This window comes from Conger conger, chromosome 12, assembly GCF_963514075.1.
Source record: "Conger conger chromosome 12, fConCon1.1, whole genome shotgun sequence".
Lineage (NCBI taxonomy): Eukaryota > Metazoa > Chordata > Actinopteri > Anguilliformes > Congridae > Conger > Conger conger.
The window spans coordinates 7142906-7157403 of NC_083771.1; the positions used below are offsets into that span (position 1 = coordinate 7142906).

At 41.1% G+C, this 14498-nt stretch overlaps 1 protein-coding gene across 1 annotated transcript in view; it reads left to right on the forward strand.

Moving 5' to 3' along the window:
* The first annotated feature begins 2336 nt into the window (after positions 1-2336).
* The window catches only part of LOC133105577 (zinc finger matrin-type protein 4-like), a 16780-nt gene continuing 4618 nt past the window's right edge, over positions 2337-14498 (forward strand). Inside the window, exons 1-4 of the mRNA XM_061215771.1 lie at positions 2337-2408; positions 9454-9555; positions 10957-11046; positions 12131-12287. Of these exons, the coding sequence (XP_061071755.1) occupies positions 2337-2408; positions 9454-9555; positions 10957-11046; positions 12131-12287 (421 nt within the window). The remainder of the gene's footprint in view (positions 2409-9453; positions 9556-10956; positions 11047-12130; positions 12288-14498) is intronic.

The following is a 14498-nucleotide window of genomic DNA, read 5'->3' on the forward strand; positions in this document are numbered from 1 at the left end:
CAAAAAGCAATACCAGCTGCTTTCACACAAGTGGTATCCTCAGGTGTGAAAATACTGTTATATTGTGTAAGAGGCAGGTTGATTCAACTGTCAATTTGTATTAGTATTGAGTACTATAAAGAACAATGGCATTGACAATTATACTGAAATACTTTTCCACATTTATTTCCATTAACATGAGGATTGCCATGAAATGCACTTAACTTCCCTGGTGTAAAATCCAGCTATGACCAGCTTGAAATACCTGCTACTAGCTGTTTCAAAACCAAGCTTGAGCTGTTTTTTTCAGCAGGGTTGTAGCTTATTCATTATTACATTACATTACATTATTGCCATTTGGCAGACCCTCTTATCCAGAGTGACGTACAGTTGATTAGACTAAGCAAGCGACAATCCTCCCCTGGAGCAATGCAGGGTTAAGGGCCTTGCTCAAGGGTTCAACGGCTGTGCGGATCTTATTGTGGCTACACTGAGGGTCGAACCACCCACCTTGCCCTCATCATAGTTGGTAGAAGTAAACAACCAAGAGGTTTTTCATCATAGAAATCCCAAAACACATGGTTTTCAATGTATTTCTTTGTCCATTTCAACAAGAATTTCTTCTTTTTTTTGCACTTTCTGGACAAAAGACAATTTTTGGTATATCGATTTTTTCATCATAAATATCTCAAAAGACATGGTTTTCCATTGATTTCTTCTCATATCTATTTATCATATACGAAATATATACAGAATAGATTTCTATCCGATGAAGTATGTTTTTATTGTTGAAATGGATGCCGAATAGGAGACATATGGCAAATACAAAGAAATAAATTAAATACTGTGTTTTGAGATATTTATGATGAAAAACCTATTTTACCAGAAACCAGAAAAAATACATGAAATTATCCAAAAAGGGTGTTTTGTCCAAAAAGTGAATAAAATACGTATGTGAGTGTGAAATAAGTATTGTGGTTAGTGTGGCTCGGTGTGTGGGAAGGAAGCAGCGCAATCTGAGGACCACGCCTACTGGTTAAGTAGACAGACACACACCTGGACTACGTTATGAATCAGTCCAGGAGTTTATAAGGTGTGCTTCCTTCCACAGTAGGCGGCAGAGACCAGGAACCCGTAGAAATAAAGATTCAATAAATTGTATTTTGAGATACTACTGGTGAAAAATACACAAGTCTTTTGTCCAAAAAGTTATGACTCAACAGTAACAAGGTGTATACTAGTGACCGTAACACAATAACCACAAACCGACAGAACACCCAGTTGAGCCAAAAGTGATGTATTAAAAAACGAAAGCAGTTAGTTTTAGAAGTCAATGTTATAAGCTGTCTAAGCATATGTACAAGGTCAGCACAGGTTTCAGCGTCTCAGCAGGTAATCATTGTGAGATGGAAAGGAGAGATTGAAATGGCCCTTGGTTTAAAAGCCCGCCTCCAATGCCTAGTAGATGGCCCATGTTGGAATTGGGGGTGACATGGCTCAGGCAGTAAGAGCAGTCGTCCGGCAGTCGGAGGGTTGCCGGTTCGATCCCCCGTACGGGCTGTGTTGAAGTGTCCCTGAGCAAGACACCTAACCCCCAAATGCTCCTGACGAGCTGGTCGGGGCCTTGCATGGCAGCCAAATGCTGTTGGTGTGTGAATGGGTGAATGGAGAAGCATCATTTGCCTTGTAAATGCCTGCCATTTACCATTTTTATTGCCCTAACAACCTTAGAACTCCCGAACGGGGCCATGACGTCATCTTCTCCATCTGCAGGGAAGACAGAAACAAGCGCAGCAGCACACAAAGTCCCATAATACACAAGCAGGAAACACTGGGATGTAACAAAGCGGGAAAAGGTGTGTTTTTATTGTTGACATGGACAAAGTATAAGACATATTCGATAAATATGAAGAAATACAGGGAAAAATATTTGTGTTTTCAGATAATTCAGATAAAAAACCTGTTTTGCCCAAAAATAAATTGAAAGAATACGTAAGCTCGTCTTTCGTCCAAAAAGTGAAAAATTAAGTATATGTTTTTATTGTTAACCTGGATGAAGAATAGTATACATATGATAAATCTGAAGAAACAAATTAAAACCATGTGTTTTTAGGTATTTCTGATGAAATACCTGTTTTACCAGACTATACAAAATAATCACGATGGTTACTATGGAACGGCTCTTGGGATCCTTTGTCCACGACGCACATGGGTTGAACCAGCTGGTAGGCTCCCGCCTACTACTACGGCTACTACTGTACAATCCGACAGCCAATGCGCGCTGGAAGCGGGGTGGGGAACAACGTACCGCGGGGGTGTGTGGCAGCGCCTCGCATTCATTACACCCAGCACCATCAATGGAATACAGCGTGTCTTTCCAAGTTCAACAACAGCTAACGGTATTCCCCACGCACACGGAAGAATTGCAGGTACGTTTAACAAGCCATCAGTTGGCATGGCAGATCATGGCGTGGCATGCTTGACATTTGCAGCAGTTTTGACGATGCTGTAAACCGAAGTTACATCACCTGTAAAGCTCGAACTTACCTGCAGCAATGAGAGGTCATTGATTCTAGAAACCCACGCTGAGCCTTCAGCCGTTAAGTTTATAAAGAAACGGGTTGTGTTGCGCGCAAGTCGGCATAGGCTTTCCAAAGGAGCAGAGTGACTGAACACGTTTAAATACGTGGTCGTGATCATTATCCTGTTGATTGAATTTATTGTGACTAACACCTCTCGAGCACTGTCACAGTTGTATGGCATTTTACAGAGTATCAAGTGGTCGCAAAGTGTCAAGTGTTTTGTTTTTTATGTGTATTTCATAGTTCCTCGCGCACATGCTCGTTTTTTGATCATCATTTATCGCAGAAGTAAAGACACGACTACAAGCTGCGCCAAGAAGTTTAACCTAGAAAATATGACAGAACTGACAGGCTATTAAAATAGATTCATTACGCTATTGTAATCGAGTCACTTGTTATTGTTGCCATTGCTTTCCATGTAAACTTTGCGTGGTATGATACATCTTAGCTTGCCGCACTGATTGCAGGCTTTGGTTTGCAAATGTGAAATAATTTATATCACGGTCCATCAGAACCAACAATTTAGTGTACTACTCTACAAACAACGGCGACGCAGGAATGTAGTGCCCTTTAAGTGCGCATTGTTTTTACATTGTGATCGTTAGATTACAAATATTAGTCATTATTTACATGTCAATGTCCATGTACAAGAATCTGGGTTATGATGATCTCCAGTGAATATCTGGTCACATTATTGGAAAAGGCATAGAGGCTACCAGTTAATGTATTTGACAAGCTAAAAGTGGTCCAGTGTTGAATTCAGTTATTGTTATTGTGTTCTAGGATTGTTTGAACAGTACAAAGGATGTACAGAAATTGGTTTTCATTGGAGAATATCTGTGACAGCAGTCCAGTCTTCCACTATGGAGCAAATAAGTGTGTGTGTGTGTGTGTGTGTGTGTGTGAGAGAGAGAGAGCGATATATATATATATATAACACAAACACAAACAAAACAGGAGAGAGCGCCACACAATAATAAAGAATAATTCTCTTTTGTTTTTAATCTGTGTGAGCGCACACATGTTTTTTTTACAATTATTTATCTGCCAATAGGTGGCATTGTGAGAAGTAAAACAGTGTAAATACAGTACCTCTCCTTTCAATCATTCATCCAATTATGTTGAAACCTTGCTATGTCTCTGTGTCAGTCTCCAATTGAATTATTGTTATGCCGGTGGAACAGAGGAACCAGTAGCAGACAGGGGTGCAGAAAAATGGCAGGTTTTAATATCAAAAGGGGCAGACAGAGCAGAGTTGAAAAACATGCCAGGGTCAAAACCAGGGGGTCCGTCCAAAAAGGCAGAGGTACAAAAATCCAAAAGGCAAAGAAGAGTTCAGGGAAGCAGGCAGGGGTCAAAACCAGAAAACCAAATTAACTAGGGCAAGGACTCAGGAACAAGGGCAAGGCAACAAGGCAACAAGGCAACAAGGCAACAAGGCAACAAGGCAACAAGGCAACAAGGAGGCTAGAACTGGGTGACGGAATCAAGAGCTCGGGAACAGAAACAGGACAAGACGAACTAGCAGCGTGCAACTGAAAAGGACAGGTATAAATACACAGGGGAATGAGACAAACTAGGCGGGGCATGGGAGTGAGGGCGGTCTAACAAATAAACATCAGGTGAGACACATGAAAGGGTAATGGGACAATAACGAGGGGGGAAAAAAAACGCGGACTGGAATCACAAAGACACACATGTAATACAAACGGCTCCGGACTAGGGAGTAGACAATTTGCAGAGAATCAGGAGATGCAGAGATACAGAGAGACAGGTGCGAATACTTCGCTGAAACTAAGCAAGTAATCAGTGATAGAATAGGGAGGTGGAGTTACAGAACAGAATTGAAACTGGAGATGCATTAGTAAGTTAGTTAAGTGCTTTAAATTACAAATACCCAAAACTAGCGAATGTTAGTTTGACAAACATATTAGTGTGTTAGTATAATTAGTACTGTACAAATTCTATGTTAGTTGGGATTAGTATATTAGTACAAACATGAAATGGAGAGAAAGCAGGAAGTAAGTAATGTAAGATTGGAAGGAAGACTGAACCCCGGAACTACCGTAAACACCCGAATAGTGGGGCACGCAGACAGGGTAGTGACTGGGCTAGAAAACATTCAGACTCAGACATCACAGGGGAAGACGAGTGCAAAGACTAACGAATATAAACAGAACCAGACATGAAATATGAAAAATAATAAATTACAAGAATAAATAATACTAAACAATGATACACTAACACACAGAACACAGGAACATAACAATTATCTCCAATTGCAGTATCTAAAGAAATATTTCTGCAATCAGCCAATCAGTTGTCAATGGGCATGTGACAAACTTAGCAATGGCAGTTCATCACACAACTTGTTGATGAGTTTTTGTCCAATTTTACTTCCTATGTCGGATTCTGTGAAGACCGAATCTCTAGAATTATCAAAAGAATGTTGAAAAAGTGAAATGAATATGGTCGAGAGACTGAACTCTGGAAGCGAAGCCCTCACTCTAAAAGGGAAGTAGTTTTCTGAATTCTATTGAGTGCGAGCTCTTGTGCCATAGTGTGGCATAATGGTAGAGTTCACCCATTGTTGTTGCTTTCAGCTATATTTACTATTACTATTATTATTATTATTGTGCATCTTCTCTAATATTATACAGCAAAGGGCCATAAAGCAAGTGGCTGGTTCGCACAAAGCCCTGTTCCCCGCTCTGCTGTGTCCAAAAGCCGAGCTGAAAATGGGCTCCATCACAAAGCAGGGATAGGTGCTCCTGTCTGTACCAGATTTGCTCTCTGCGCACGACCACCCTTTTTTCCTGAGATAGTCAGCCTACAGACTGTCTGATCTTATTAAGGCACGGAGACGAACTGGTCGTGTGCGCATATCTTCCTTCTTTCTTACAACTCAATTATCTTTTATTGGCGGGAGGTTGTCTGATAAACATCCCCTCCCCCCACAGCTCTCTCCCTCCATGAACTGCCCACAAATGATTCCACATATAATCCTGTTCAATATTGATTCCTTGAAAACATTTTTTAGCGGCCACCAGTGCGTTAACCTTGGGGTTAGTGCTAGTTTGTTACAGAGAATACACAACAGAGTTGCCTGGTCTCTAAACAAACTCCCTTATTCAACCTCCGCATGCATTTGCACACTCAAATACACGATTTAATGATGAGATCATTCAAATGAAATTGCCCAATGCTGAACTGATAAGTGGCTTACAATATGTAGCAACATAAGAGTTCATTTTCCAATCGGCATTTCTGAATTTGGTGCTGAAATGCATGTACATAATTAAGCCCTGTTTGTTTTTCAGGACAGATGCTGTTGGAGGATACATTAGCTGCACTGATTGTGCTGTTGCTTCATGGGATTCTAGTGTCTAGTGTGGATTGTGAAGGCTGGAAGGATTGTAGTGTCTGGGTTGTAGACTCTGTAAGGATTGTAAGGTCTGGATTGTGGAGGCTGTAAAGTGACTGGGCTTTGGCTGGTCTCCTTCTGATCATGTTTGTTTGACCCATATACTTAATGCAGGGTATGTGTCTGTCCCTGGGGGTCAGCTGGGTCAGCTGTAATTGATTATTGATTTCTGCTGTTCTGGCTCCTCCCACGCAGACCTCTAGGATGGGAAGGATAGGGGCACATTAAATGGCAGATTAAGTTTTAAGATAAGCAATGCGTCATATCAAATATTTAGAGAGAGAGAGAGAGAGAGAGAGACAGAGATTACAATAATGTAATGGGATGTACTGTATTCTCATGAAATACAGTAAAAAGTTAAGTATTACATGTGATATAATGTCACATAAAAAATGAGGACATTCATATAGAGAGAGCTCTTTATAGAGTGAGGAATGTGTAAAAACCACAGAGGCGGGGGTCATCTTAGGAAGCCTTAGGTCTGACATGTTTATCCCTGGTCTGGGTGCCACACAAACCTGTTTTATTTATTATTTATGTAGTTATAACATTCATTCATTCATTCATTCGTACTGCCGCCTCACAGCAAGGAAGTCCTGGGTTCTAATCCCCGTCGGCCGGGGCCTCTCTGTACGGAGTTTGCATGTTCTCCCCGTGTCCTGTTTCCTCCCACAGTCCAAAGACATGCAGGTTAGGCTGATTGGAGAGTCTAAATTGCCCATGGGTATGAGTGTGTAAGTGAATGGTGTGTGTGCCCTGTGATGGACTGGCGACCTGTCCAGGGTGTGTTCCTGCCTTTCGCCCAATGTCTGCTGGGATAGGCTCCAGCCCCCCTGCGACCCTGTTCAGCATAAGCGGGCTAGGATAATGAATGAATGATGAATGAATGAATGTGAACTAAGCAGTAGGTACACTTTAGTGGTAGGAAAAGGCGACATTGCTGGGCTGATTGTCCCACTTACAAACCTTCCTAAAATGCTTTTCCAGAAACAATGATGATGGCAATGTCAGTAGTATAAATGCGGGTGAAATATCATTACAATATTTGTCAGAGACTAGGCATTGGGAAACTGCAGCATGAAGATTGATTTCTTGGATTAATATTCAAAGGCATTAGTTTAATGTAAAATTCATATGTCTCATCAATATTTATAAAGGGCGGTGTGGGGAACCAGTGTGAATTGGAGGATAGTTCATTAGCGTTATTAATAGTCCTGCATGAACTGTGTTAGGGACTTCAGGCCTAACAAAGAGATGGAGGTTATAATAATGAGCCTGAGGAAAGTGAGGCACTTTTCTTTTCAAATTACAGCTCTTGGGAACATTGCAGTATTGTAAAATATTAAAAGAAATGTACACCTCTCATGTAGGTAAAATAAGTTAAATGTAATAAGGCTGGGGAGACTCTGTGGATTATGGAGTCTGCTAAGCTAATAAATGTTATAATGCATTTTTACATTTTCATTGAGACAAGCACCTAAGTCAAGAGACAAGCACCTAAGTCACATTGAACACACGTTGAATTGTAATATGCATTACATGTTCATTTATTGAGCGCAACAGAAAAGGGGGAATAGCAAATGGAATAGAATCATTTTTTTCAGTATTATATTTTTCCTTAGACACATTGTAACACATTTTTCAGACTTGACCTATTGTAAAGGTTAAAGTGAGAACTGCAGTAGAATAAAAAAGATATATAACTGATAATAGTTAACTAGGTTTGTACTCCTAACATTTAATTATCGTTACAAAACAGCTATAAATTGCTAAATGCCAGACATTAAGAAGAACACACCACAATCAAGGGGTTTTCGAGGTTTTAAGAAACAGGAAAAAGAGCCCAGTGGTGGCTGTCACGGCTTTAGGTTTTGTGTGCGTTTTACCGCTCATTTAATCCAGGAAAGAAATCATCAGGACATTTGTGTAATAGAAAATTACCATCTGTTTAGTAAGTCCCTCTACGTGGAGGTAAACATGTGAGTGCTTGGTATTCCAACCAAATAGTGTCACTGCTATTATCAAAATTGAATGGGTAAGAAAGGATTTGCAGTGCATAGTCTGACCTATGCATTGCATACACACACACACACACACACACACAGAGCAGTCTTTTTTGGGGTGCTGACTTTCTGTATGGCTTGTCATCGATTCATTACGACCACCGACCATACTCGACCATCACGAAAAGAGGGCTTTCCTTTTAATGTCTTAACCTATGATGTTATCGAGTTTAAATAAAGTATGTTATAACAATATAAATTGGCCAGGCACGTTAACTGGTGTTCTGAGTTCTGAGCGTTGCCTGGGCAGTGGACCCAATCTGCCAGGTCTAGCGATGACATCACACTGCCAGTGTGCCAGTGTACCTGGGCTAGCTTTTCTCCCACATTCATGGCCTCCTTTAGTGCTATTAATACTCAGAACATACCTTTATGACCTCTAGTTATTTTATTTCTACTGGAGGTGGAAGAGTGTTTGCTGATAAATTATTAAGTCTCCCTTTGTCCCTCTGTGAATTTACCCATCTTTCACTATCCCGTTCTCTTTCTCTCCCCCTACACTTTCAGAAAAAAGGGTTCTTTGGCTTGTCTCCACGAGAACCCTTCTTATTTCTTCATGGAACCCTATGGTAGGTGTGAAAAGTGACAAATATCTAATTTCCAATAATGGAGACACAGAGGAGCCTTTTAGAATTTAGAATTTTATTATATTAATTATATTAATAAAAATGTCATACATACAGTGGGAGCAATAATTATTTGATCCCTTGCTGATTTTGTAGGTTTGCCCACTTACAAAGAATGGAACTGTGTAGAATTTTAATCTGAATTTTTTAATTGAATTTTAATTATTGCTCCCACTGTACACTTTTCTCACACTCAGTGCTTTACAGTGATGGGAAAACTTGCCTCAACCACCACCACTGTGCAGCACCCACCTGGGTGATGCAACGGCAGCCATTTTACGCCAGAATACTCACCACACCATGACATTGGAATTAGAAGGTTCGATCTGAGGTCTGAGTAGTTTTGAGATATTGAGCTTCAAAGCTTTCACATCTTAACACAGCAAAACTGAAATGCAGGGCAGCTCTTCATACTTGATCAAAGTGACAGACAGTTGCCTGGTACTCGGAGGGTTGCTGGTTCGATTGGTGTGTTGAAGTGTCCCTGAGCAAGACACCTAACCCCCAAATGCACCTGACGAGCTGGTTGATGCCTTGCATGGCAGCCAATTGCCATTGGTGTGTGAGTATGTGTGTGAATGAGTGAATGAGAAGCATCAATTGTACAGTGCATTGGATAAAGGTGTACATAAGTGCCAACATTTATCCGTCTACACACCTGTCTCTTTCCTTCTCGCTCTTTTTTCACTTCTATCTCTTTTCCTATCTGTGCCGTTCTCTCTCTTCCCCCTGTCACACCCTCTCTTGTTTAGCTGAAGCGTGTGCTCTGTCTCGCGCAGATGAAGGCCAGTGAGGGGCAGCGGGGCCTTTTCACGGACAGCTACTGCCGAGTCTGCAGCGCTCAGCTCATCTCACAGTCCCAGAGATTCGCCCACTACCAGGTCAGACATCCTGCACCACCAATCAGATCCTGTCCCCCATTTAGCCCGTCCAACCACCATTCAGAAGTAGGCTTCCATTCAGGCCTGTCTGACCAACTACACCCTGTTCTTATTCAGGCCAGCTGGATGATCATACATAGATTGGCCTCAGTGTGTAGCTGTCAAGCCAATCAGAACATTTCATCCATTTTTGAATATGTGACCAATCACAGCATGTCTTACATGTCTTGTCTGAGCGATTTGTCAGTTTTACAGAATACAATGGAAAGCTTACAAGCTGTTTACCACTCCCTTGCTTGCAATGTCTATATTACCCATTTAATAAAATATTTGTAACTGACAGCTAATTACTATGCAGTAGCACATGTACTGTTGTAGTAAAGGTTGAACCAGGCCAGGGGTGCTTGGTTTACAGGAACATCTGTTTTTAAGGAGGTTTTCAAACAGGTACTGTTCCTCTACAGAAGTCAATGCCTGCTGCCAAGGACTGTATTGTTTCTGTTGGACCTGATTTATTTCTGTTGGGTTTTTATTCAAAGTAATTTATGTAAATAATTTTGGCACACATCTGTTTGAAAAGATCCTTGTTTGTGAAACAAAAAATATTCTGTTTAAACAGAATCTTCTACCAGTGTATACATTTTTTTCTTTCTTTTTTGAGCTCATGACTGATTCTTTATTAAATACTTTTTTGCTCATCTTCATCAAAGGTGTGGATATGCGTCGAGGGCATGTGTGAGTCTTGAGTATGTGTGTGAGTCTACGTGTATGTGTGCGCTTGTGAGATTTATGTTTCCATAATATCTCTGAACACTTGGGGCTAATGCATTGTGCAGTTCTCATCTACCACTCATATATGTAGTAACTCACAGAACCTGTCACCCATGAAACGCAGTCATCAGCTGTGAAAATAATTAATATGAATGTTTAATTCATAGAGGGATAGCAGATGACAGTCATAAAAATATAATTTAATATAATGTAATAATATCATGAACGTGTGTGTGAGTGTGTGTGCATGTGTGTATGCATGTGAGTGAGTGTCTCTGTTTTTATATGTGTGGCAGGCCACTGCTATCTTGTTTTAAGCTGTAAATAGTAAAAACTAGAAATATTAAACACTAAGAGTTAGTTCAACAGCTCAAGTAAGGGGCAGCTGTTCGTTATCCAAAGGGTCTTATTTTCTTACTGACAAACCTCTAAGAACATGCCCAAAGTCCAGGGGAGTGTTTTACAAAGCAGGATTACTATAATAATAATAATTACCCGGAACAGCTGATTTTTACTTCAGTTCATGTTCCAGGTTTTACTTAGAGTAGTTATCCAGCTAACTGATACTGCTTTGTAAAATACCCCCCAGAAATGTGTTGTTTGATATCTGTGTTCTTTCCCTCCTATCAGAGCCGGAAACATGCTAACAAAGTGCGGCTATACAACATGCTGCATCCCAAAGATGGTGGCTGCCCTGCCAAGAAACTGTGCACAGAAGGTGTAAGCAAACCTCATCTCTCGCCTCTGGGTAACTGCTGCTGCTACCCTGGCGTGTTAATCCCTATATGAAATATGCATGCAGCCACAATACATGCTAGATCCGGCTAGGTACGTGCAACACTCTTACACGTAATGTCACAGAATTACCAACAAAGATTCCACAATCAGAGGAGAACTGGTGTCAAGTCAATATCTGAGGATAACAGTGAACACCACACAAAAAAAATTCAGTAACTTTTCAACAAGGGCAGACCTGTATCATATGCATAGTAGTTTGGGATTCTAATACTTTTCTGTGCTTGACTGGCCTTGCCTGGTGCAATTGAGCCAACCAAGATTACCAGGTGGGGCTTGCACTGTTTTCTAAGGTTCCAATACACCAGCCAAGCTCAGTGAAGTGTAGAAAAGTACCTGAATCCAAAACAGTTACGTATTTGACCCAGGTCTGAACAAGTGACAACAGAACTGCGTGTTCATCCTGACCCCCTACTAGGAATTACACTCATTATTCTGACTGGCTCTCATTAAATATTCAGTAAACCTTAAAGGTGAGCGGTTTTACTGGTGCGGTGAGTACACAGCAGGTGTGTCGCTCAGAGAAACACAGTTTCATGTGTTGAATGACAGAACCATGAAACCGCGTGAATGTTGCGCTTCGACGCGCGTGCCGTCACACCAGATTTTGCTCCATTATTGATGTATGGCCTTTTGATGTGATGTCCTGCGAGGGGAGGGGGTCAGGTCCAGAGGGGGGTAATTCAATATCTCTTTTATTTTTCATTGGAAAACATTTCTGCCTGATCTTACAGCGAAATCTGAGCATAATATAATATAATAATATGGCCTAGGTCTCATTTGTAAAAGAGGTTTGTTCTCAATGTGACTTCCTAGTCGGATAAAGGTTTATATAATATTTACCTGACTGCCTAGGTTAATGAGGACTTTAATTTGACATTATAAGGGCGCTTTGTGGCCATTGTCCTTAGTTGATGTGTGTTTGTGTGTGTGCGTATGTGTGCTTGTGTGTGTGTGCGTGCGTGCGTCTGGCTGCGTGTGTGTGTGTATGTTTGTGTGCGTGTTGCAGGCCAGTGAAGACACAGATGTGGACAGGAATAAGTGCTGCACTCTGTGCAACATGTCCTTCACCTCTGCGGTGGTTGCGGAGTCGCACTATCAGGGCAAGATCCACGCTAAGAGGCTGAGACTACTGCTGGGGGTCACACCTGAACCCACCGTCACAGGTGAGCCCCACCTGCCACATGTAATACACTCACCGAGCGCTTCATTAGGTAGACCCGTACACCGGCTTGTTAATGCAACTATTTCATCAGCCAATCATATGGCAGCAACTAAATGCATAAAAGCATGCAGACGTGGTCAAGAGGTTCAGCTGTTTTTCAGACCTAATGTCAGAATTGGGAAGAAACGTGAGCTAAGTGACTTTGACCGTGGAATGATTGTTGGTGCCAGACAGGATGTTTTGAGTATCTCAGAAACTGCTGATCTCCTGGGATTTTCATGCACAACAGTCTCTAGAGTTTGCAGAGAATGGTGTGAAAAGCCAAAAACATCCAGTGAGCAGTAGTTCTGCAGGTAGAAACTCGTTGTTCATGAGAGAGGTCAGAGGAGAATGGCCAGACGGGTCGAAGCTGACAGGAAGATGACAGTAATGGAAATAAGCATGCATTACTGCGGTGGTATGCAGAAGAGCATCTCTGAACACACAGCGCGTTAGTGGATTGGTGGATAGTGGATAGGCTGCAGCAACATAAGACTTAATAAGTCTAAAAAAGTTTTTAATACCGAATAAAGTACTCACTGAGTGTATATTTGTGTGTGTGGGGTGTGCGTGTGTATGTGTGTACGTGACTTTCTGCACTTGCCGATTGGGTTAATAACATGGTAATAACTCAGGAGGGTACCTAATGGAGCATGTTAATAACACAATAATAACTGGGTTATATCAGGCTCAGGAGGGTACCAAATGGAGCATGTTAATAACACAATAATAGTAGGGTTATATCAGGCTCAAGAGGGTACCAAATGGAGCATGTTAATAACACAATAATAGTAGGGTTATATCAGGCTCAGGATGATACCTAAGACCAATCTGAGCGTAAGTAGCATGAAGGTATGACGGATGTGCTTGTGTTTATGTGTCCGTGTGTGCATGCGTGTGTCTGTGCGTGTGTGTGTGTGTGTGTGTGTTCATTCCGTTAATTGCTCTGTAGAAGGTGACAGCTGGTGATTTAGAGAGAGTCCTAAATCACAGCCCCTGGATCACAGGACCTGGGTAAAATCATTACTTCTTTACACCCCCCCACCAGTGCAAAGGCTCGACGTACAACCCCCCTCCCCACAGTCCCCAAAATAAACACAGAGGATCTAATCTGCCACTCTCTAGCTCTTTAATCATGAGATTCTGCGTTCTGACTAATGCATCTATTCTGATGATAATAAATTCCTTTCATTCAGGCCTGATTTGCATGCCAAGCGCAGGGCAATAAAAGCTCCATTCCTGATGCATGTCACACGTGCATTAAAAACAGCCGTCGCGTGTTTGAGACATTTACACACCATATTGGCGAGTCACATGGAAGCGCCCATCTCATTAACTTTAGGAGATGAGGATGGCTTTCTCACCAGCACTCTGTAGACGTAGCCTCACAGTTCATTATACAGTGAAGAATGTTTATTTTTGTGCTAATTTTACTCTGGCAGAGTAAATAATGTTCACAGACAGAGTACGTTCTTGGACACATTAATAAATTAACGTGGAACATTTTAGCACGCAAGGGCCACAACGACATCGTAATTAACAACTTAACGCCACAATGCCTGTCAACACAAATGTGTTATTATCCTATTTACTTGTACATGATTAATTGTTTTAATTATCCATGTCATACCCAAACCGACACATAGTTTTATTATAATGGATTATTAAGATTTAAAGACAAGCTGAAATCAAACTGAAACTGAACCTGAAACTAATTCTTCATAACCATACAAACATGTCATAAAATATATATACCAAACAAATGATAACATTGCAATTGTATTTCCAGAACAAAGTTTCTTTTAATCCACTCATAAAAACAATATTTTATGAGATTTGACATGTATGTGTACATGTATGTCGATCAAATGTCTGCCAATTTCCCTCCAGTCAATATCCTTTTCACACAGCAGCGTGCATCCTGAATTGACATCCCCCTCCACATTTGACGTTCAAATAATTCCTTTGAAAGATCTGTAACTCGCGTATGTCAGATCACGGAATCTAGTGCCGCTAAACTTGCGTTTCGACTCGTCTTTAACCCTTTCGGTCCCAAGCGCAATAGGGTTTTGGCTTTGGTTGAGAAAATTGAGAAAGTGAAAAAAGAAAAGAAAAAGAAAAAAAAAATAGTACGGTTTTAATAGGGGCTCAAAACAAGTCATTTTGATTGGTT